Source organism: Macaca fascicularis, chromosome 10 (genome assembly GCF_037993035.2).
Source record: "Macaca fascicularis isolate 582-1 chromosome 10, T2T-MFA8v1.1".
In the NCBI taxonomy this organism is placed as follows: Eukaryota; Metazoa; Chordata; class Mammalia; order Primates; family Cercopithecidae; genus Macaca; species Macaca fascicularis.
The window spans coordinates 1,432,685-1,457,780 of NC_088384.1; the positions used below are offsets into that span (position 1 = coordinate 1,432,685).

Consider the following 25,096-nt stretch of genomic DNA (forward strand, 5'->3'; position numbering starts at 1 on the left):
AAAAAGAAATACAACAAAGAAACATGCTTGCATGCTTGATGTACATAGGTTGCTGATTTTTAGTGAAATTCTAACCCAAAAGAAAGAAAATGCGATAATGTGACTGTCATATTGCCAGTTAAAGAGTATCTTTTCTCTCTTAAGGGTGGTTTCTCTGCTAGTCTACCTAGGGAAGCATGCGAGTAACAAACACACCTGTGTACAGAGAAGGTCTCCCTTCGGCCAACCCTGGGACCTCCAGAACCAGCAGATCCCCATTCCTTCTTAAGACGATCCCGCTCATGTTGTACTCTTTCAGTTCCATTTCTGCATAAATCTCCTCAAGCCACAGCAAAGTTGAAAACTTCTCCTTGTAATTTGACATGTTCAGAAGCTGGAAAACACATAAACATATAGAATACAAAGTCAGCGACAGCGCAGCGGCACACTGGAAAGCTATAAAGTCAGCGACAGCGCAGCAGCACAACGGAAAGCTATAAAGTCAGCAACAGCGCAGCGGTACAATGGAAAGCAGCAGCTCTGCAGCGGGGACGTCCCAACAGCTCCAGTTCAGCACATGGCCCCCCAGGTAGGGCAATTCTCGCCAGAGTCTGCTAATGCCTCAGTACGTTTCCCAGCCTTCAGCACGAGGGCCATGAGGCTCCAGCACGCTCCCTGGCCTTTGGCACGAGGCTGTGGGGCTCCAGCTGGTGGTGTCCCTCCCTGCACTGCCCAGCACTGTCCACCCTCCCTGCTCTTTTTCAGGTTGTCCAAGTTAATTCTGGAAAGGTAGAATTTGGCTTCCACAGACGTCTGTGAAAAAAGGACAAACTTCTAGGTCTGGCCAAAGTGGACTAACAAGAACCAGATTTACCCTTGTACCTGAAAAAAACTTAGAGACATAGAAATAAGAAATGATGGTGTTTAAACAATGAACATCACGCAGCACAGGACTGTGATCCCAAGACTGGGGAAACAATCCATGGAGGCCCCATGACTGACCCACCTGTACCTGAACAGAGCTCCTAGGCCCCAGCACAGAGGACTCGGGGAGCCGCATGGTCTCTGAGGAGAGGAGCTCTGGTCTATGGGGTTGGGTGCTGGGAAGAGCAAGCAGCACACAGTGGTGTGGAGGGGTCGGGGGACCCACTCGGGACCATCAGTTCAGCACTGAGGAATGCACGAGACACCACCCTGCAAGACCCATTGTGGGGCCAGACCAGGGCCTCAGCATGAGGTGGGGGAAAACTCACAGCAGCCTGCCCGGAATCAGAAAGTGGGAGGGCAGAAAGTGCATCTGAACACATGGTGGCTGAAAATTTCCAAATGTGAAGAAAACTCAAGGCCACATATTCAAGAATCCCAATGAACCCTGAGCACAAGAACAGGAAGAAAAGAATCTCTACCACCACACATCATAAACCAAATCTATTAATATAAGTGATAAAAGAGAGAATCTTAAAAGCAGCTAAGAAGAAACAACGTTATGTGCAAAAGTGCAAAGATAAGAATTAAAGCAAAAGAACCCCATTAGAAAAACTAAAAAAATACTTAGGAGATGAATAAAAACAAAAACACAACATAGCAAGACTTACGGGAAAAGCATGAGCAGTGCTAAGGGAATTTGTGACCATGAGTGCTGATTCCCATGAGCACTGCAAGGAATTAGACAAAGGAGAACAAACTAAACCCAAAGATAGAAGAAGGAAATAAAGATTAGAGGAGAGATGAACAAAAGACAACTGAAAAACAATATAGAAAACCAGGAAAACAAGCTGGTTCTCTAAAAAGATCAACAAAATTGACAGACTTTTAGTAGATTAACTAGAAAAAAAGAGAAAGACATAAATTACTAAAATAAGATAGGAAAGTGGGAACATTACTACAGATTCTACAGAAATAAAAAGGATTATAAGAGAGTATAAGCAATTGTACACCAATACCCAGATGAAATGGACGAATTCCTAGAAACACAAAACCTACTAAGACTAAACCATGAAGAAACAGAAAATCTGAATAGACCGATCACTACTAAGGAGGTTAAAGTGGTAATCGATATTCTGAAAAGGAAAACCCCAGGACCTGATGGTTCCAAAGCTAAATTCTACCAAACATTTGAAGAATAACTAATACCAAACCTTCTCGAACTTTTCCAAAAAGATTCAAGAGGAGGGAACACTCTGACTTACTCTTATAAGGCGAGCATTACCCTGATCCCAAAGCCAGACAGAGACACTTCACGAAAAGAAAACTACAGACCAATATGAACACTGATGCAAAAATCCTCAATGATACTAGCACACAAAATTCAGGAGCGTATGAAAAGGATTAGCTGGGTGTGGTGGCTCATTCCTGTAGTCCCAGTTACTTGGGAGACTGAGGTGGGAGGATTGCTTGAGCCCAGGAGCTTGAGGCTGCAGTGAGCAGTGACTAAGCCATTGCACTCCAGCCTGGGCAACACAGCGAGACCCTGTCTCAAAAATACATACATAAAAGGATTACACCCTTTGATCAAGTGGAATTTATTCCTGGAATGCAAGGATAGTTCAATATCTGAAAATCAATTACTGTAGCAACACACACTAACAGAAGGAAAGAAAAATCACATGATCATCTCAATACAGAAAAAGCAACTGAATTTTCTTTTCTTTTTTTTTTTTTGAGGCAGTGTTTCCCTCTGTCACCAAGGCTGGAGTGCAATGGTGTGATCTCAGCTCGCAGCAACCTCTGCCTCCTGGGCTCAAGTGCCTCCAAGGTAGCTGGGATTACAGGTGCATGCCACCACGCCTGGCTAGCATCTGACAAAATTTAACACCCTTTCATGATAACATTTAACAAACCAGGAAGAGAAGAAAACCAGGCTGGGTGTGGTGGCTCATGCCTGTACTTGCCTGTAATTCCAACACTTTGGGAGGCCAAGGCGGGAGGATTTTGAGACCCCATCTCTATGATATACGAAAGTTAGCCAGGCATGGTGGTGTACCCCTGTAGTCACAGCTGTGAGCTGTGATTACACCACTGCACTCCAGCCTGGGCCACAGGAGAGCCTGGCTCAAAAAAAAAAAAAAAAAAAAAAAAAGAGAGAGAGAGAGAGAGAAAGGAAAAGAAAAAAAAAAGAAAGAAAAGAAAAGAAAGAAAGAAAACCACCACCTCAAAATGATAAAAGTTATATATGAAAAACACACTTTTTTTTTTTTTTTTTTTTTTTGAGACGGAGTCTCGGTCTGTCCCCCAGGCTGGAGTGCAGTGTCTGGATCTCAGCTCACTGCAAGCTCCGCCTCCCGGGTTCCCACCATTCTCCTGCCTCAGCCTCCCAAGTAGCTGGGACTACAGGTGCCCGCCACCACGCCTGGCTAGTTTTTTGTATTTTTTAGTAGAGACGGGGTTTCACCGTGTTAGCCAGGATGGTCTCGATCTCCTGACCTCGTGATCCGCCCGTCTCGGCCTCCCAAAGTGCTGGGATTACAGGCTTGAGCCACCGCGCCCGGCTGAAAAACCCACTGTTAACATCATACTCAATGGTGAAAGATTGAAAGCTTTTCCCATAAGATTAGGAACTTCCAAGAGAAGGATGCCTGCTTTCACCACTCCTATTCAACATGGTACTAGAAGTTCTAGCCGGAGCAATTAGGCAAGAAAAGGAAATGAAAGGCATCTAAATTGAAAAAGAAGAAGTAAAATTATATGTTTGCAGATGGCGTAATTTTATATGTAGAAAACTCTAAAAGATTCCACAAAAAGCTGTTAGAATAAATAAATTCAGCAAAGTAGCAGGGTACAAAATCAAAGGACAAAAAGTATCTTCATTTCTAAACAACAATGAAGAATCTGAAAAGTAAGCTATGAGAGCAATGTATTTACAACAGCAACAAAAAGAATAAAATACTTACAAATTAATTTAACCAAAGAAGTGAAAAACACATACAAAGAAAATGACAAAACACTGCTGTAAGAAATTAAAGAAGACATAAATAAATGTTAACATATTCCATGTTCATAGCCTGGAGGATTCAATATTGTTAAAATGTCCATACTAACCAACGCAATCTACAGATTCAATGCAATTCCCATCAAAATTCCAATGACAGGCCAGGTGCAGTGGCTCACACCTGTAATCCCAAGCACTTTGGGGGGCTGAGAGGGGAGGAATACTTGAGGCCAGGAGTCTGAGACCAGCCTGGGCAATGTAGTGAGACTTCGTCTCTGGGGAAAAAAATTCCAATGGTGTATTTTGCAGAAATAGAAAAAAGCATCTTAAAATTCATATGAAAGATCTTGAAAAGCAAAATAAATTTTGCCAAAGAACAACAAAGATGGAGGACTCAAATTTCCTGATTTCAAAACTTACTACAAAGCTGCAGCATCAAAACATCAGGTTGGTGGCCTGAGGAAGGAACTGAGGAGCACCCTCCAAGCCCAGCAGACCTGGGTCCCAAGGGAGGAGCTGAGGAGCACCTCCCCATCCCAGCAGACCCAGGTCCAGCTTTTTCTGCCACTTTCTTTCAATGAACCATTCAGGCATTTGCCTGCAAACTCAAAATGACTGGGGGAGAGAGGACTGCACTCCCGACTCATGGCATCCTCCCTGCCCAGGATCTGTGAGTAAAACATATCTGAACTTGTTTCTATCATGGCAATGGATTGAATTGCACCTTCCAACCCAAGAACCCAGTGCTGCCCAGGCCGCGTTTTCCCTGGCATTGAGGAACATAAGATTGAGCTCCCAGTGCCAGATGGTCAAGCAGGCATAACCTGGACACAGGTCAGACGAGAGCCACGAGGGCGTCTGCCAGAATAAGTTAGTTTCCTGTGTGAGGAACCCCTGGTCATGGGGCATCAGCCTGTCCTCCTGGTAGAACAAGTATCCCCTGAAGGGTGCATGGTGAACACCCAGGTCCCGTTCCCTTCATTCTCCTCAGGACAGGGCTGCCAGGTGCTCTGGCACTGGAGCTCCAGTTTAGCTGGGGACTCTCAGAACACCTCAAAGCTCTACAGAAAAAAACCCTCCTGGACAAAGGGCAATGTTCTCCCCTCAAACTGTCAAATTTCATAGACTTTTCATCCTTCTTGGACTTTTCTTCTCCAGACACCTCACTCAGAACATGCTCCTCTGTCTCTCATATGGGTGGGGACCTGGGCTCTCCTCCCCTGGACCCTTGCCCTGCTGGCTCTGTCAGGGTGATGTTAAGAGGCTGGAATGCTTCTTGCTCATAACAAAGGCCTCCTAGTCTAGTGAGAGAGGCTGAGTTGATGGCACAGGTATCCCTGAGTTCTTCTGCTCCAGACCCCAAAGGCCCTGTGCGTGACTCCCAGTGAAGCTGTGGGATGCCAGCCCCTGAAGCATAGCAGGTCTGGCAGTGTGCCTCAGGACCAGACAGTGACCCTCGTTATCTCAGCTACCTGTGAAGAAAATGAGCCAGATGAAGGTCTGAACCTGAGAAGGAACCTCCTGGCTTTGTCAGAAAACAAGAGCATTAGAAGATGCAAACACCCCACAGGCCATCAGACACTTCCTACCTCTGCAAGTAATGGCTGGAAAGTCAGGATGTCAATTTTTTGTTCCACACATTTTCTAAGTCTATCTGGGATTGGATATTGTGGAAGAAAACTTGGAAGTTGTCGTCTTGAGTTCCTTAAAAAATTAAGTTCACAAGTTAAAAACAAGTCTTTATTGCCAGGTATCACTAGACATTCTTTTTTTTGAGACGGAGTCTCGCTCTGTCGCCCAGGCTGGAGTGCAGTGGCGCGATCTAGGCTCACTGCAAGCTCTGCCTCCCGAGTTCAAGCCATTCTCCTGCCTCAGCCTCCCGAGTAGCTAGAACTACAGGCGCCCGCCACCGTGCCCGGCTAATTTTTTGTATTTTTAGTAGAGACGGGGTTTCACCGAGTTAGCTAGGATGGTCTCGATCTCCTGACCTTGTGCTCCGCCCACCTTGGCCTCCCAAAGTGCTGGGATTACAGGTGTGAGCCACCGCACCTGGCCTAGACATTCTTACCTAAACATCCTGTCCTATTTTAGGGAGACCAAAGTTCATCCACTCACTGAAAAGAACTGATATATGAACAGCTGGTCTAAGGCAGTGGTTTGAAGCTTTTGTTTTAGCTCTGGGATCCTTTCCTCAAATAGTTCCCATGAGTCTACTATTTGTAAACAGGTAGGTGTAGCTGCACAGGCTGTGGGAAAACAGGGCTGGAACCCCCAGAATCTGCTGGAACCAGGAGTTTGAAAAGAGCTGTTTTTAACATTCTATGAGCTGAGCTCTTCCTACTGTATTTGTCATCAGGACTCCATCTGGGCCTATCCCTGCAAAGCACACATTAGGAAAAGGCTGCTCTGTCTGGGTCCTGCCTTCGATTTGTTTTTGTTGTTTCCCAGCCTGTGGTTTCTTTTTTTTTTTTTTTTTGGAGACGGAGTCTCGCTCTGTCACCCGGGCTGGAGTGCAGTGGCCAGATCTCAGCTCACTGCAAGCTCCGCCTCCCGGGTTTACGCCATTCTCCTGCCTCAGCCTCCCGAGTAGCTGGGACTACAGGCGCCCGCCACCTCGCCCGACTAGTTTTTTGTATTTTTTTAGTAGAGACGGGGTTTCACCATGTTAGCCAGGATGGTCTCGATCTCCTGACCTCGTGATCCGCCTGCCTCGGCCTCCCAAAGTGCTGGGATTACAGGCTTGAGCCACCGCGCCCGGCCGCCTGTGGTTTCTCTGCATGTTCAGGATGAAGAACATTGCTGCTCTGGAGGCAAGCCCAATGCAGCAACAGAGACGACGGGAAAGGGACAGACAGGAGAGGAGAAGCCAGGAGAGAACAGGGAAACGAAAAGTCAGAGTGAGGTTGATAAACCTCAATTCAGCGAATAAGGATGTTAGCTGGACCTTTATCCCTCATTCCCTCCTAGCTTTCCATTTCAGTGCAGTCTCACCCAAGAGAGCTCACATTGCTCTCTGTATTCCATTCACTGTCATCTCAATTTGGGTTCCACTGGCTCACCCCTCAACAGGAGAAACGGTGTGAAGACACTCCCTGTGGTTTGTGTCAAGGGTTATGTCAGTGCTCACATGAGGTGTATTTGGAAAGCATTGATTACTAACATGAACAAGGTAAAGGGAAACCAGGATGATCACTATAGGCTTAGGTCAACAGCCTGAACAGCTAACAGAACCACATGGCCTCAACAGACACGCTGGATTAACAAAATGTGGTCGCTACCATGATGGGTGGATAAACTCAGCTGGGAAGGTGCTTGCCTACAGAGCACCCAGAACAGATCTGCTGAGTGAAAGCGCTGCTCTAAGAGCCAAAGCTGCCTGGCACTGGGGGTCCTAGCAGGAAGTACAGTGCCTGTGACAGGCAGCCACAGATGGACAGCTCTGGAAGCAGGCACCCGCCAATGCCCGCATGGGCAGGTCCAGACACCTGGTGCTCCAGGTGTGCTTGAGCCAACCCGGGTCAGGCACTCTGGGTCACCAACCTGACCGGCAGGAAACTAATGTCCTTGTTTTAGAGACGCTCCCCCACAATATGTTAATATTCACAGGGAAGTAACTGACCAGGGGGTTAAAATCCTTGTGGCTGTTTCTTTGTGTATTTCACTTTGTGTTAAGCCAAATGCTAACTAGAAAGCTGTTTGGTGTATCACTAGATGAGAACCAGGGATCCTCCAAGGCTCCTACAATTAAAACTCGATCCTCGGGGACTCGACTCTGTCTGGCAGCCGAGGGACCCTCCTGCTCCTTTTCTGGGTTACATCCCTACAGCCCCTTCATGTTGAAACTGTGCCCAAAGAGTTAAAGAAACCAATGACTAACAGAAATTCTTGAGCCTGAAGGATGGGTGATAAGAAACAACTCCAGGCCGGGCGCGGTGGCTCAAGCCTGTAATCCCAGCACTTTGGGAGGCCGAGACGGGCGGATCATGAGGTCAGGAGATCGGGAACATCCTGGCTAACACGATGAAACCCCATCTCTACTAAAAAAAATACAAAAAATTAGCCGGGCGAGGTGGCAGGCGCCTGTGGTCCCAGCTACTTGGGAGGCTGAGACAGGAGAATGGTGTGAACCCGGGAGGCGGAGCTTGCAGTGAGCTGAAATCCGGTCACTGCACTCCAGCCTGGGCCACAGAGCGAGACTCCGTCTCAAAAAAAAAAAAAAAAAAAAAAAAAGAAACAACTCCAACGCTAAGACTCCCTCTGCTTATGACATCAAAGGACTGGCTGAGATCAGCTAGAACCAAAATTGACAACTGGAGTTTGTGCAGAGCTTACTGACATCACAGCCTGGATTCCCACCATGTGTTTCATGAGAACTGGCACATGACCCGTGAGGTAGCATGAAGAGGTAACTACGCACACCCAAGGCCTTTCCAGCCCTCCCTTTTCCTTCCACCAACTACCTGTTAATCCCAGACTCTACCCGCTAAATGTTTTCTGATAAAATTACTGCCTTAAAGCCAGCACAGAGACACATTTGAGCTTGACTCCTGTCTCCTTGGGGGTTGGTTTTCAATACAAAGCTTTTCTTTTCTCAGAAACCCACTGTTGTAGCAATGGCCTCTAATGCATCAGGCAGTGAGCCCCTTTTTCTCAATAATAATGTGCCCAGGGATGACGAGTGCTTATTCACTTACTGAGTGATTGCTTTGTGCCAGGAAACTGTACATTTTACATGCATGACCTCACTCAACCTTTAAACCACACGAGGCAGGGACTATCATTTTACCAACAAGAATAAGGCTCAGAGTGGTTAAGAAACTTGCCCAAGGTCACACAGCTTCTTGGTGGTGGTGCTGTGATTCAGACAATGGTCTAACCTTAAAAGGTAAACAACCACATATTCTTCTCTGGTAACAGGTTTTCCCTTCAGTCTACAACTTAGTAGAAGTCCGTAATCCCTCATCTTGAACTGTAACTGGGGCAACACGTGATTTGAAATTCAGAATTTTCGCATATTACAAAAGTGACCCATCTCACCCTCGGGGGCTCTGGGGTAGTAGCAGAGCTCAAACCCATCAGTTATTATAGCTGATGGAGGAAACGTCACATACACGGGACAAAGTCATTAAACTTTAGAAAAGCCTGCTGTAAGGCCAGGCATGGTGGCTCAAGCCTGTAATCCCAGCACTTTGGGAGGCCGAGACGCGCGGATCACGAGGTCAGGAGATCGAGACCATCCTGGCAGACACGGTGAAACCCCGTCTCTACTAAAAAATACCAAAAAAAAAAAAAAAAAAAAAAAAAAAAACCAGCCAGGCGAGGTGGCAGGTGCCTGTAGTCCCAGCTACTCGGGAGGCTGAGGCAGGAGAATGGCGTGAACCCGGGAGGCGGAGCTTGCGGTGAGCCGAGATTGCGCCACTGCACTCCAGCCTGGGCAAGAGAGAGAGACTCTGTCTCAAAAAAAAAAAAAAAGAAAAGAAAAGAAAAGAAAAGCCTGCTATTCAGGGCTTTTTGGTTTTATAACTACAGAAGAGAACACGTGGACGTGAAATGCTTTCCTGAGACAAAACTCCAGTTACAATCTGGGTGGTCCCTATGTTCCCCAGCCACAAGTCCCAGATCACACACTGTTTCTCCTAACTTCATTCTTAAGTGGTACCACATCTTCAAACAGGCTTCGGGTGACCCCACAATCCTGTTGCCCCCAATGCGAGTGACACAGGGATGCCGTGCACTACACATCATGGCCTCGTCAGGATGGAAGAGGTGGTGGGAGCTGGGTGAGGCCAGCCTGCTCTGAGAGCCACCTTGAGAACTGCCAGGGCAGAGTGGGGCTTGAGGGAGTGAAGGCCGTCTTCCTTGGGCTTCACACTGCTGCTGGGCAGCTGCAGAAACAGAACTTGACCTTCAGAGTTCCATGGAAATGCACCCCGTCCCCCAAATACAATCATGGAAAGAGGCTTGAAACCCAGCAGATAAAACTGCCAGACCAAGAGCCACATTCATTTCACTTAGGGTACCTTTTCTGTGTGGTCACAACAACTGTCGTTTTTGTGGATGTTAACGCTTGTGAACTTTTAAGCTTTTTCCAAGAAAATGGTTCGCGCACAGCAATTAGTGACTCCTCCCCACTGATAACATTTACTTCAAGGTATCGCCCAATCAGGAAATCGGAAAAACAAAGCAAAAGGAGCTCCTTGCAGCGGCCAGGATTTCTTGAAAAAACAAAATGAAATTTAGTTTTAGTCATAATTAAGACAAGCAGAGTCAACACAATTTTCCTTTGCACATACAAGAAAAGTGACAGAGCTAACAGTCATCTTTAGTCTTCAATAATTATTTTTCCAGAGAAAAAAGAGATTTTCTAAAATAAGCTATGTAATTAATATTTTCTCAAGATAAAATTAAGCACCTATGGGCCGGGTGCGGTGGCTCAGGCCTGTAATCCTAGCACTTTGGGAGACTGAGGCAGGCAGATTGCTTGAGCCCAGGAGTTTGAGACCAGCCTGGGCAACATAGGATGAACCTGTCTCTGCAAAAAATACACAAATTAGCCGGGCATGGCGGTGCGTGCCTGTGGTTCCGGCTACTTGGGAGGCTGAGGTGGGAACCCAGGGAGGTGGAGGCTGCAGTGAGCCATGATCATGCCTCTGCACTCCAGCCTGGGCAACAACAACAACAAAAATTAAGCATCTATGACAGTCTTTTTTGTAATCCTAACATATAAGAATAGGAAAGTTTTGATATTCCCAGCTTTAAGTCAGAATTTTATGACATGACCAAAAACAGGTACACCTAACGTGCTTTCTGCCCAGCCCTTGCTGTGGCTCTAACTGGGGCTACACCATCCACACTACACGTTGTGCCCACCTATGACTTTTTTTTGTTTGTTTGTTTTTGAGACGGAGTCTCGCTCTGTCACCCAGGCTGGAGTGCAGTGGCCGGATCTCAGCTCACTGCAAGCTCTGCCTCCCGGGTTCACGCCATTCTCCTGCCTCAGCCTCCCGAGTAGCTGGGACTACAGGCGCCTGCCACCTCACCCGGCTAAGTTTTTGTATTTTTAGTAGAGACGGGGTTTCACTGTGTTACCCAGGATGGTCTCGATCTCCTGACCTCGTGATCCGCCCGTCTCGGCCTCCCAAAGTGCTGGGATTACAGGCTTGAGCCACCGCGCCCGGCCGACTTTTTTTTTTTTAATGACTTTTTTTTTCCTGTTTCTATGTTGTCATAAGGTCAAAAAAAAAAAAAAAAAAAAAAGCACTGAAGCTGGCTGCACCTCACACAGCTGACTGTACACTTGCCACCCACAGCTTGATGTTGATGAGCTGTGATTTCATCAGATTTAAGTTTTTTTTTAAAAATTGAGGATTAGACACCCAGCTGGAAGGCAATCACGCACCGTAGGGCAGTTTAGGCAGGGATGTGGGGACACAGGGAGCTGGAGGACAGGGCCTGTTTGGTCAGTTGATGTAGCCAACCACACCAGGGAGAGGGGAGGGCTCAAGGTTGGTGACTGGCATCCCAGCTAGGAAGGGACCGTCCCTGCCCCTCCCTCAGCACACTGTGCTGTCCGTGCCTTGGCCAAACACCCAGGTGACAGGATGGAGATGACCGAGGTTCGAGGGCTCGGCTACGGGGAACACGGGTAAGGCAGTGAAGAGGAGCCGACGTGATGTCTCAGAACAGCAGAAGCACAGGGAGCTCAGGCCTCAGAGAGCCTCACAGAGGCCCTGTTTTCTTTGTGAGGGTGGCAGCGAGGCCGTCTGGTGAGGACCCTCATGAGTAGTGCGAAGTTACAGGATCCATTGCCCCAGGTGGGTCACACTTGGTAGCCGGCTTCTAGATCAATGCTTTTTCTTAGGATTCTGTCACATCAAAACAATCAGGTGTACCTTTTTGTTTTTTTGAGACAGAGTCTTGCTCTGTCTCAGCTTGGAGTGCAGTCATGCGATCTTGGCTCACTGCAACGTCCGTCACCTGGGCTTAAGTGATTCTACTGCCTCAGCACCCTGAGTAGCTAGGATTACAGGGGCCCAAGTAATTTTTGTATTTTTAGTAGAGGCGGGGTTTCGCCATGTTGGCCAGGCTGGTTTCGAACTCCTGGTCTCAGGTGATCTGCCCGCCTCAAAGGAGTACCTTTTATAACGCCCAACCTAGAAGTATCAGAGAAACTTAAAAAGGCAGCTTTCTTCAGACCTCCAGGCCCTTACTTTCCATCACATACGACCACAATGAAGGTTTTTCCCCCTGGAGGGACAAGCCCCCCAGGCTCAGGCTCTGTCATCTGCTTCCTTGAGAGAATGTTGTCTTTTTCTCCATTTTCTCCTTTACAAGTATAATCACCTGGGAAATAACAATTTTAATACAAAGTTAGACCAAAAGGTAAATTATCTCTAACAGTGCTGGCATGCTTAGTGGAAATGAAGACTCTCTCAAACACACACACACACACAGATGCACACAAAAACACAGGGCAAAGTCTCAGATGGTGGCTGGAAAAACATAAAGAGAGAGAGCAGCTGGAAGTAGGAAAGGGCTGTGACCACAACTATCCAAGTGCTGGGAAAGAAGGCCCCCCCTGGCGTGCCCAGCAATCTTTCCCTGCTTAGAAGCACTCAGGAGCTGGCTGCCATCTGAAGCACCTCTTGGTATTTGTCAAGCTGCTTTCTGTCCCTCTCCCTAACCTTTTCAGCAAGAGGAGAAGGGCCTGAAGCCGAAGAGCTCAGAGCACAAAGCACTGCAGCTGCCAGGTATTCTGGCCCCTGCTGCCTGCCCTCTGTCCAGAGCTCACAACTCCATGGCCCGCTCCAGAGCTCACAACCCCATGGCCCCTAGCCCGCCCAACCTCATGCAGTGACAGCCGAAACGTCCACTACCTGGAGAGATTCCTCTGTTGTTCACCAAACCGTTCTCTGACATCTGAGAGATTGTGTTTTTTGTGTGGCTATTTAATGAATTAACATTTTCATCTGATGAATTCTCCTTCTCAGAAACAGAAACAAAAGATACTATGGGGAACGTCTGGTCTTTATCCAGCATTTGAAATCTGAATTGTTTAGATTGATCCCAGCCAGCCAGTTTACAGCTGACTAAGTTTTGAGGAATGTCTCCTTTATTCCTGGAAAAAGAAAATTAACCATGAACCCAGCCAGGATTTCTAAAACCAAAATATTCAGTTATCGTAAAACACAGAACTTAATCTAGGAAGTGGTGACTGCAAATACACTTACGAATATAAGTAAAAAGGACATTTTGGGGTAAAAAAGTTTGAAAAGACCTTCATAAAGAAAAAAAATGACCAAAGTGGGCTTTACAGAAATTATTACGTCACAGTTTAAAAGCCATTAATGTAGCTTTACAGAAAATGTTTCAGTGGCAAACTCACTCTATCCAGATCACCATGGTTTTACTTCTTCCTTCCTTTAGGGTTCCAAAATGTGTCATCTGTGTAACTTCAATATCACCTTTGTTCTTCAACAAAATGGTTCCATAGAACTGAGTGGCCTCATGAACGGGGGCGGCTTCTCTGAAAAAAGAGCCCCAGAAAGACGTCCCTCTGCAGCAGCACCACCCGCTCCTCGCCTGCCTCCGCTCTTAACGACAGACTGCCGGTGGGGCACCCAGAGGACCACTCCACCACAGGCAGGGCTTCCACAAGACTTAGGTTTCTAAGAAGGATGGCAAATCCGAAGGAAGAAAACAACACGCTTCGTGAAGTCTAGAGAAAAGGGAGCAGCCCAGAGGACAGTCACAGGTGATGAGCCCGAGAATGGTGTCCTGAATGTGCTCCCCGGCACTCCCCTACCTCTTGCTCAGGACGCAGAGTTAGGGTGCCATTCTCAGTCCTCTTCTCTCCAGCCACCTTCCAAGGTGGTGGTGGGGGAGGCAACAGGCCTTGCCTATTAGGGCTCCACTAAACTTGCTTTGGAAAGAGTTCTGTTGCTTTGAAATGTTTGAAAACAATGAAATAAGTTTTTTTCTTTAGAAAATGAGAAGATGAGATTTTACCTTTCCCTAAAAATGGACCCATTTACTTCCCCTTCTTCTACTGATGACGCAGGCTTGATTCTCCTCCCTGCCTCTCCACAAGCTCTTTCCAGAAGGTAAACCTGCCTCATGCCACTTTCCAATCTGTGGCGCCATAAAAAAAATGGGGTCTCTAGAATGGCTCCCCACAATTCTGGCCCCTGCTGCAAACTCAGTGAGGTTCCCAGTTACAGAGCAGCTCCTCCTGGCGGGCGCCTGTCCGGCTCTCCCTTCTCCGTGTGCCCAGGTGTGGCAAGGGAGGTGCAGGGGCAGAGAGTCCACAGCATTGCTGGAGGGGGTGGGGATTTTGCAGGAAGGAGTCATCAGATGCTACTGCCTGTCCCTGGCTCAGCCCCCACAGGAGAAGCTGCGGAGCTCTTGCATGGGAAGGTTGCAGGACTGAGCGGAGATCAGGAGCTCGCTCTCGGCACATGATCTGTTTCTGGAGGGCAGAGGGGCCGCCCTACCTGGGGCCACCAGCTGAGGAACAGGCGCCCTGGCTTCCCTGGCTCGCCTATCCCAGCAGCTTCTACTCTGTGGTCAGGAGGTCTCAGTGGGGAAATGCTGTTGGGGCAGAAACAGGTCTTTTTCAAGCATTTCTAGCCTAAAGAGAAGAGTGAGGAAAGCGCAGGTTTGGTGCTGTGCTGTCTCCTTAGCGGCCCTGGTGAATCCCACCCTGGTGAATCCCTGCAGGCCCCAGGCCATGCTGCAGGCCCGGGCTTTCTGGGCCTGATGCAAGAATGGGACGCCACAGCTTCTGCCTGGGGATGAGGTCAGAGAACAGATGGGAAGCCTGAGGAGTTGACTCAGACACAGGGAGGAGGTGCAGGTCAAGGAACCCCACCCTGTCTTATGTCCTGGCACCGGCAGGCTCAGCAGACTGGGCTGAAAGCAGAGCTCCTTTGTGTCCCAGGCCTCTGTGGTCAGATGGAGTGCATGTCACATCCTCGCCCAGGAGATGGGCCCTAGACACCCTCCCAAAGGAAAGCAGGGTCCAGTGGGGAGGGGGAACTGGGCTCCAAGCACCCAAACAAGCATCTGCCAGTGTGCCATGAGGCGAGGCGCCTGGGAGGCACAGCCCACCAGGTCCTGTCCCGTTAACACACCCCCACAGCCCCTAGTCCACCTTCCGGCAGCTCCCTTACATGGGGTGCACTGTTCCACACACCCGTGGCTCAGTTAACACAGGGTTGTCTGTCCGCACCCAGAGGCCCAGCCAGGCACCAGATACAGGGCTGGAAAGCAGACGCTTTCCCCAAACAGAACCTGCATTCTACCGGGATCAAAAATAAGTGGACTGATGGAGGAGATGTCTCAGAAGCTCACTGGTGGTGAGTGAGGAGTGTGAAAAGAAAATAAAGACTCACGGCCGGGTGCGGTGGCTCACACCTGTAATCCCAGCACTTTGGGAGGCCAAGGCGGGCGGATCATGAGGTCAGGAGATTGAGACCATCCTGGCTAACACAGTGAAACCCTGTCTCTACTAAAAATACAACAAGGCCGGGCGCGGTGGCTCAAGCCTGTAATCCCAGCACTTTGGGAGGCCAAGACCGGCGGATCACGAGGTCAGGAGTTCGAGACCATCCTGGCTAACACGGTGAAACCCCGTCTCTACTAAAAAATACAAAAAACTAGCCAGGCGAGGTGGCAGGCGCCTGTAGTCCCGGCTACTCGGGAGGCTGAGGCAGGAGAATGGCGTAAAAACCCGGGAGGCAGAGCTTGCAGTGAGCTGAGATCCGGCCACTGCACTCCAGCCTGGGCGACACAGCGAGACTCCGTCTCAAAAAAAAAAAAAAAAAATACAACAAGATTAGCCAGGCGTGGTGGCGGGTGCCTGTAATCCCAGGTACTCAGGAGGCTGAGGCGGGAGAATGGCATGAACACGGAAGGTGGAACTTGCAGTGAGCTGAGATCGCACCACTGCACTCCAGCCTGGGTGACAGAGAGAGACTCCGTCTCAAAAAAAAAAAAAAAAAAAAAAAAAAGAGAAAAGAAAAGAAAAAAAAAAAGAAAAGAAAGACTCAGTACCCCACTCACCATGCCAAAAGGAAAAAACTCAGCCAGAAGCTGAGTCATGCAAGAAGCTGCCTTTCCTTTGTCCCTAAGCAGAGAGCTATGAGACAAGGTTAAACATCTCCATGTTACCTACCTTCTCTTACATCAAAGTGCTGATTTACATAACCAACTCTCCCCCCGTTCCTTTTCCTTACCTCTTGCAAATGTGTATCCAGTCATGTGACCATACCCTCTTTCTCCTCCAGCCCACTTTTCTCTTTTAAATATCGAAGGCCTCAAAATCATCTTCAGAAAAGGGCAAGAACCACAGATTGTTCCTGTGGATTTGTGGTCCTTTTTCCCAGGTATGTCCTTCACTTTGGCAAAGTGAACTTCTAACTTGATTGAGGCCCGCCTCACATACCTTTCAGTTATAGGCAGGCAGGGAGGGGTGGGTCAGAGCTGGGGCCGCCCCGCAAGTAGCGAACTCAGGGAAGCCTTTTCATGTCTAGCACACAAAGAACACAGATACAGGAAATCTAATAATTTTTTGTTTTAATTGGAGATGGAGTCTGGCTCTGTTACCCAGGCTGGAGTGCAGTGGCACGATCTCTGCTCACTGCATCTTCCGCCTCCCGGGTTCAAGCAATTCTCCTGACACAGCCTCCAGAGTAGCTGGAATCAAGGGTGTGTGCCACCATGCCTGGCTAATTTTTTGCATTTTAGTAGAGACGGGGTTTCACCGTGTTGCCCAGGCTGGTTTTGAACTCCTGAGCTCAGGTAATCTGCCCGTCTTGGTCTCCCAAGGTGGTAGGATTACAGGCATGAGACACTGTGGCTGGCCAGAAATCCAATAATTTTAAGAACCATGTTCAATGCATTTTTTTAAATGCCAAAATGTGAAACAACAAGAGAAAAATCCACCAAAAATGTCAATCACCAATGTAAGATGAAGGATGAAGAGGGACCCCTAACTCCACCTTCAGTCAACCATGGAGATGGCTGAAAGCCTCCAAAAGACAGTCTCTCTTTTTTTGAGACGGAGTCTCGCCCTGTTGCCCAGGCTGGAGTGCAGTGGTGCGATCTCGAGAGGCTCACTGCAAGCTCCGCCTCCCGGGTTCACACCATTCTCCTGCCTCAGCCTCCTGAGTAGCTGGAACTACAGGTGCCCGCCACCACGCCCGGCTAATTTTTTGTATTTTTAGTAGAGACGGGGTTTCACCATGTTAGCCAGGATGGTCTCGATCTCCCGACCTCGTGATCTACCCTGCCTCGGCCTTCCAAAGTGCTGGGATTACAGGCGTGAGCCACCGCACCCAGGCAAGACAGTCTTTTTTTTTTTTTTGTGACGGTGTCTCCCTCTGTCACCCAAGCTAGAGTGCAGTGGCACGATCTCACCTCACTGCAACCCCTGCCTACTGGGTTCAAGTGATTCTCCTGCCTCAGCCTCCCGAGTAGCTGGGATTACAGGTGCCTGCCACCACACCCAGCTAATTGTTGTATTTTTAGCAGAGACAAGAGTTTCCATGTTGGCCAGGCTGGTCTCAAACTCCTGACCTTGTGATCCACCCGCCTTGGCATCCCAAAGTGTTGGGATTACAGGCGTGAGCCACCATGCCCAGCCTCCTTTTCCTTTCTCTTTTTTTAAAGACTGAGTCTTGCTCTGTTGCTCAGGCTAGAGTGCGGTAGCACGATCTCAGCTCACAGCAGCCTCAAGCTCCTAGGCTCAAGCAATCTTCCTGCTTCAGCCTCGTGCCTAGCTGGGACCAGGGGCACACACCACCACGCTTGGCTAATTTTTTAATGTTTTGTAGAGATAGGGTCTCACTACGTTCCTCAGGCTGGTCTCAAATTCCCGGGCTCAAGCAATTCTCCTGCCACGGCCTCCCGAAGTGCTAGGGATGCTCTCCTTTTACCTCAACAACTCAGGGCTTAAAATGTCTACTATTTGGCTTACTAAAGTAACTCTTCAAAATATGCTTAAATTGGGCCTTTCACATCCCAAAGAAGAAAAGCGTTTTCATTTATTGCGACAGAGTTTTGCTTGTCGCCCAAGCCTGAGTGCAGTGGCGCGATCTGAGCTCACTGCAACCTTTGCCTCTCAGGTTTAAGCAATTTTTCTGCCTCAGCCTCCCGAGTAGCTGGGATTACAGGCACCCACCACCAGGGCCAGCTAATTTTGTACTTTTAGTAGAGACAGATTTCACCATGTTGGTCAGGCTGGTCTCAAACTCCTGACCTCATGATCCACCCGCCTCGGCCTCCCAAAGTGTTGGGATTACAGGCGTGAGCCACCGCGCCTGGCCAGAAAAGCGTTTTCTTACCGCCTCTTCACTAGGGTCATACAGAGTGCCCTCCAGACGTAGCACGACTGGCTGCTCTCCACCACCACTGCATTGACCATGTCACCTCTCCGGGGTGTGTACCCGTCTGGCAGTTTCAAGGAGTCCAAGGTGAAGAAGATGCTTTCCTCTATCACCCCGTTCCTTCCACAGAGGCTAGAGATGCAGACCTGGGAGCACAGAGCTGAGCGTCACGGGAAGCAGGTGCTGCACGACGCCAGGGCACAGCTCTAACGCACACCCAAGTCAGCCCAAAGCACACAAGCTGCACCAGGAAGCTCAAGTCCGCCATCCCATAGCACTCGTTCAATATTTCTCTTTTTTTTTTTTCCTTCTATATTTTCTTTCTTTTTTTTTTTTTTTTTTAAATTATACTTTAAGTTCTAGGGTACATGTGGATAACGTGCAGGTTTGTTACATAGTCCAATATTTCTCTAACACACCTTTCTCCTTAGAACATTTTAGTACTGTCGCGTAAGCTGTAGACCTTAGAATTCAGCTACGCAAGCACTCAGGGTTACTGTTTCCTAAGGAAACACAGCATTATCAATAGGAAAACACACTCCTCTTTGGCCATGACTAAGCTGTATTTTTCCAGGCTCCCAACACATGCAGAAGAAGCCTGGGCTGTGCAAGTTACCCCTGATGGCAGGTCTGCTAGAAGCACAGAGAGGAGCCACTCGTCGGCACGCTACCTTGTCCACGCGCTTGTATCTCAGCGGCTTCACCGAGGTGGCTTCGCTGTTCCATGTGCCAGGCCGGATCCGGTACTCAGCCTCTACCCAGTCTCCCTTGCAGGGCTCGAAGCCTAAAACCGCCAGGGAAAAGCCATAGCAGTGTTAAAGTGCGTAAGTTATTCTGAGGTCGTGGTAGACTGAAATCATTTCTATCATATCTGAGGATACATTTGAACATTTAAAAGGCACTTTCTACTACTGTGAGAAACATATTTTGGAATTAAAAACCCTGAAGTATTAATATTTTTTTTTTTTTTTTTGAGACGGAGTCTCGCTGTGTCTCCCAGGCTGGAGTGCAGTGGCGTGATCTCGGCTCACTGCAAGCTCCGCCTCCCGGGTTCACGCCATTCTCCCGCCTCAGCCTCCCAAGTAGCTGAGACTACAGGCGCCCGCCACCATGCCCGGCTAGTTTTTTGTATTTTTAGTAGAGACGGGGTTTCACCATGTTAGCCAGGATAGTCTCGATCTCCTGACCTCGTGATCCACCCGCCTCGGCCTCCCAAAGTGCTGGGATTACAGGCTTGAGCCACCGCGCCCGGCCGAAGTATTAATATTAACCACTGCAATAAAATGAGCTGAGCTGGAGCCTCTCACTCACACCTCTAGGCTCCAGAAGGTGCACTGTGCATGCTCATGGCAGTCCTGCCCCATGTGGCACATCTGAGGGCAGGTGGCATCCCCCTTCCCCTGTCCTGTAGTGTTTGTGGCACCTCCCTGTCAGGGACACACACAGTGCTCAGGGACAGATAGACACCTGCGCTCAGGTGTGAGGGGAGCACTCAATGGTCCAGCCAGCCCCTCAGGGTGCCAGAGAGCTGGGCTATGGCCCCAGCCATGGCCTGCCGGACGCAAGACACCACTGGGCCTTCCGCAGCTGGTGGAAAACTGCAGGTTCAGTGACATGAAGTGGCTGAGCAGTGCTGACAGAACAGAGAGGTGGTCTGCACAGGTGTGCCATGGTACAGGTAGTTAAAATCTTTTTGTTATTTTGCAATAAGCACTCTGGAAGCTCAAAAAAAAAGAGTATAATTGAATACTGAGTTTCTTTCTCCAGAAAGCTGGTGATGAACACGTAACAGCACAAATATCAGCTGACATCTACATTCAACATGTGAGCCATGGTGAAATTATTGTCTATGTGAAAAGAGAGGCCGGGCGCGGTGGCTCACGCCTGTAATCCCAGCACTTTGGGAGGCTGAAGCGGGCAGATCACGAGGTCAGGAGATCGAGACCACGGTGAAACCCTGTCTCTACTAAAAACACAAAAAATTACCGGGCGCAGTGGCGGGCGCCTCTAGTCCCAGCTACTCGGGATGCTGAGGCAGGAGAATGGTGTGAACCTGGGAGGCCGAGATCGTGCCACTGCACTCTAGCCTGGACCACAGAGCGAGACTCCGTCTCAAAAAAAGAACAGAAAGAAAACAGAAGACATTAAAATATGCTAGGGCACTGACTTCAAGGTCAGGGAGTATTTTAAGAAGACCATGTCCTAGGGCCAGGCGCGGTGGCTCACGCCTGTAATCCCAGCACTTTGGGAGGCTGAGGCCGGCGGATCATGAGGTCAGGAGATCCAGACCATCCTGGCTAACACAGCGAAAACCCGTCTCTACTAAAAATACAAAAAAATTAGCCGGGCGTGGTGGCGGGCGCCTGTAATCCCAGCTACTCCAGAGGCTGAGGCAGGAGAATGGCGTGCACCCAGGAGGCAGAGCTTACAGTAAGCCGAGATTTCACCACTGCACTCCAGCCTGGGCGACAGAGTGAGACTCCGTCTCAAAAAAAAAAAAAAAAAAAAAAAAAAGAAAGTAAAAGGATATATACTTTTGGAAAGAAACAGTGTTATCCCCAAGCCCTATTTTAAAACATCTAAAGTACTTTAAATAGTACCTCAGTATTCCTGTAACACTAACTTAGATCAAAACACTATAATTAAATGGAAGCAACAACTACCCAGAAATTACCGACTGCATTTAACAAATGAACACAAAACACATAAAAACACAAGTTTCAACAGTGACCTGGCTGGGTGCGGTGGCTCATGCCTGTAATCCCAACACTTTGGGAGGCCGAGGTGGGTGGATCATCTAAGGTCAAGAGTTCCAGATCAGCCCGACCAACCTGGTGAAACCCCATCTTTACTAAAAATACAAAAAATTAGCTGGGCATGGTGGTGCACACCTGTAATCCCAGCTACTCGGGAGGCTGAGGCAGGAGAATCAATCGAACCCAGGAGGCAGAGGTTATAGTGAGCTGAGATCACGCCACTGCACTCCAGCCTGGGCAACAGAGTGAGACTCCATCTCGAAAAACAAAAACAAAAACACAAAAACAAAACAGTGACCTGGTCCCCTCTCCCAAAGTCCACTCAATATCCAAGACCCTCTGTGTAAAGCCAACACCTGGAGGAGCTACTCTAATCCCCAAACCCTCTCAACAAAGCATGCCCAAACCTGATCCCTTCAATGATGTGTGTAGCCATCGCAAATCTAGACACAGGGTTGTGTTCCGTCATCCAGGCTGGAGTGTAGTGGCTGGATCATAGCTCACTGCAGCCTCCAACTCCTGAGCTCAAGCGATCCTCCCGTCTCAGCCTGACAAAGTGCTGGGATTACAGGCACGAGCCACTGTGCCTGGCCCATAACAATCATTTAAAAGACAAAACCTAATTTTAAATGTGAAACAGACCCTTGAGCGTACCTTCGCACACACTCTCCAGAGAGAAGTAGGTGGTCTGACTGATACAGCCTGCGCCCTCCACCAGAGAAGTCACACAGCCAATCAACACTCGGGGGCTGCAGTCTGAGGGACTGCCTTGGTTTCTGCTGTCGTCTTCCCATTTATCAGAGACAGCTTCTACCTGTAAAACACACACACTGCTCTTTAAACCATAATACAAGAACTACAAGAAAAGCAAACTATAGGCTGGAATGCCTGTCTGAGTCCATTAGGGCTGCAAGTCCAAGATCAAGGCCCTGGCAGATTCCGGGTCTGGTGAGGGCCCTCTTCCTGGTTCCCAGTCGGTGTCTTCCTGCTGTTGGCAGAAAGGGCAAAGGGGTTCTCTGGGGTATGTTTCTTTTCTTTTTTTTTTTTTTTGAGACGGAGTCTCGCTGTGTCGCCCAGGCTGGAGTGCAGTGGCCGGATCTCAGCTCACTGCAAGCTCTGCCTCCCGGGTTTTTACGCCATTCTCCTGCCTCAGCCTCCCGAGTAGCCGGGACTACAGGCGCCCGCCACCTCGCCTGGCTAGTTTTTTGTATTTTTTAGTAGAGACGGGGTTTCACCGTGTTAGCCAGGATGGTCTCGATCTCCTGACCTCGTGATCCCCCCGTCTCGGCCTCCCAAAGTGCTGGGATTACAGGCTTGAGCCACCGCGCCCGGCCTAAGGTTTCTTAAGGGCTCTGCCCCGTGACCTAATCACCCACCAAAGCCTCCTAATAAGATCGCGCTGGGGTCAGGATTTCAACATACGTATTTTGGGGGACACATACATTGAGTCTACAGCAATCCCTTATGAACACTGATGCAAAAATTCTTAACAAAATATTATCAAACTGAATGCAGCAGCATATTAAAAGGATTATATCCCATGACTAAATGGGGTTTATCCCAGAATGCAAGTGTTTCAACATAGGAAAATCAGTCACCATATTACATTGATGAGGGAAAAAAATCACGATGATCTCAACTGATGCACAAAAAGCATTTGACAAAATCAACACTTTTCATGATGCACACTCAATAAACTAGGAATTGCAGGAAATCTCAACACGAGAAAGGCCATAAATAAAAAACTCACAACAAACACCGCACTCAATGGTGAAAGGCCGAAAGCTTTCCTCTAAGATCAGGAACCAGGTAAGGATGCCCATGCTCACTTCAAGACTTTCAAATTTCAATTATCTTTATTCACAGATGGTAGGATCTCATCTGTGGAAAACTCTAAAGATTCCACACATGTAAATAAAACAAAAAATGGTTAGAGCTAATAAATGAATCCAAGCACAGGACGCAAATATACAAAAATCAGATTTCCATACATTTGAAATGAAAAATCCAAAAAGGAAATCAAGAAAAAGGATTCCAAAGAAACGGCAAACAATTCCATTTATAACAGCATTGTTAGGTTAATAGGTTAATCCCTAAGAACACTTAGTAACCTAACTAAGGAGATGGAAGATGCATACAATGACACTAATGAATGAATTAAATACCTCAATAAACGGCAAGACAACCATGATCATGAATTTGAAAACCTATTATTAAGATGACAATCTTTTTATTTTATTTTTTGAGATGGAGTCTCGCTCTGTCGCCCAGGCTGGAATGCAGTGGAGCAATCTCTGCTCACTGCAAGCTCCACCTCCGGGGTTCACGCCATTCTCCCGCCTCAGCCTCCTGAGTAGCTGGGACTACATGCACCCGCCACCACGCCTAGCTAATTTTTTGTATTTTTAGTAGAGATAGGGTTTCTCTGTGTTAACCAGGATGGTCTCGATCTCCTGACCTTGCGATCCACCCGCCTCGGCCTCCCAAAGTGCTGGGATTATGGGCTTGAGCCACCATACCCGGCCAAGATGACAATCTTAAAACTTAACTATTAAGATGGCAATACTACCCAAAGTGATTATAAGAGATTAAGATGTTAATACTTAATTATTAAGATGACAATCTTAAGACTTATTAAGATGGCAATACTACCAAAAGTGATCTATTACACAAATTCAGGCTGGGTGTGGTGCTCACGCCTGTAATTCCAGCACTTTGGGAGGTCGAGGCAGGCGAATCACTTGAGGTCAGGAGTTCAAGATCAGCCTGGTCAACATGGTGAAACCCCATCTCTACTAAAAATACAAAAAAAATTAGCTGGGTGTAATGGCAAGCACCTGCAGTCCCAGCTACTTGGAAGGCTGAGGCATGAGAATTGCTTGAACCCAGGAAACGGAGGTTGCAATGAGTCAAGATCGCATCATTGCACTCCATCCTGGGCGACAGAACAAGACTCTATTTCAAACAAACAACAAAAAAACTCCAACAGGCCGAGGGCGGTGGCTCAAGCCTGTAATCCCAGCACTTTGGGAGGCTGAGACAGGCGGATCGCGAGGTCAGGAGATCGAGACCATCCTGGCTAACATGGTGAAACCCCATCTCTACTAACAAATACAAAAAACTAGCCGGGCAAGGTGGTGGGCGCCTGTGGTCCCAGCTACTTGGGAGACTGAGGCAGGAGAATGGCGTGAACCCGGGAGGCGGAGCTTGCAGTGAGTAGAGATTGCTCCACTGCACTCCAGCCTGGGCGACAGAGCGAGACTCCGTCTCAAAAAAAGAACAACAACAACAACAACAAAAAACCCCAACAAATTCAATGCAATCCCTATCAAAGTCCTATGGGTCTATTTGTATATAAATAGAAAAACCCATCTAAAATTCTAATGGAATCTCAAGGGACCATGAATAGCCAAAATGGTCTTGAAAAGGAGTAACAAAATTGACGGTCTCATACCCCTTGATTTCAAAACTTCCTACAAAGTCACAGTCATCAAACTAGTGTGGCACCAGTGTAAGGAGAGAAATATAAACCAATGGAATAGTAAAGAGAGTTCAGAAATATACCCTTGCATGTGCAGTCAACTGATTTTTGACAAGGACCATTCGATAAACTGCAATTGTTCAGTCTTTAAAAAAAAAATAGTGCTGGGAAAAATAACCATGGGCAAAATAATAAAGTTAGACCCTCATCTTACACCATACACAAAAATTAACTCAAAATGGATTAAAGTGGCTCAGCCCTATAATCCCAGCATTTGGGAAAGCATGGGGTGGGCGGATCACTTGAGCCCAGGAGTTCGAGACCAGCCTGGGCAACATAGGGAGGCCCCATCTCTACAAAAAATACAAAAATTGGGTGAGGTGACACACACCCGTAGTCCCAGCTGCTCAGGTGGCTAAGGTGGAAGGATCACTTCAGCCTGGGAGGTTGAGACTGCAGTGAGCTGTGACTGTGCTGCTGCACCACAGCCTGGGCAACAAAGTGAAATCCTGTCTCAAAAAGTATTTTTTTAAATGAATCAAAGACTTAAATTTAAAAGCAAAAA

At 48.0% G+C, this 25,096-nt stretch overlaps 1 protein-coding gene across 7 annotated transcripts in view; it reads right to left on the bottom strand.

The window, feature by feature from the left end:
* Positions 1–25,096, bottom strand: part of MOV10L1 (Mov10 like RNA helicase 1) — a 70,902-nt gene that overhangs the window by 38,104 nt on the left and 7,702 nt on the right. For 6 of the 7 annotated variants that reach the window (XM_074003412.1, XM_045363392.3, XM_015457031.4 and 3 more), the window contains exons 3-11: positions 21,705–21,864; positions 18,966–19,078; positions 18,253–18,440; positions 13,293–13,433; positions 12,784–13,025; positions 12,118–12,250; positions 9,928–10,122; positions 5,497–5,611; positions 196–373 (exon numbers count right to left, since the gene is read on the bottom strand). In XM_074003412.1, coding sequence (XP_073859513.1) covers positions 196–373; positions 5,497–5,611; positions 9,928–10,122; positions 12,118–12,250; positions 12,784–13,025; positions 13,293–13,433; positions 18,253–18,440; positions 18,966–19,078; positions 21,705–21,864 — 1,465 coding nt within the window. Of the gene's footprint in view, positions 1–195; positions 374–5,496; positions 5,612–9,927; positions 10,123–12,117; positions 12,251–12,783; positions 13,026–13,292; positions 13,434–18,252; positions 18,441–18,965; positions 19,079–21,704; positions 21,865–25,096 lie in introns of those variants that run through there. The other variant, XM_074003413.1, reaches the window with a different exon arrangement.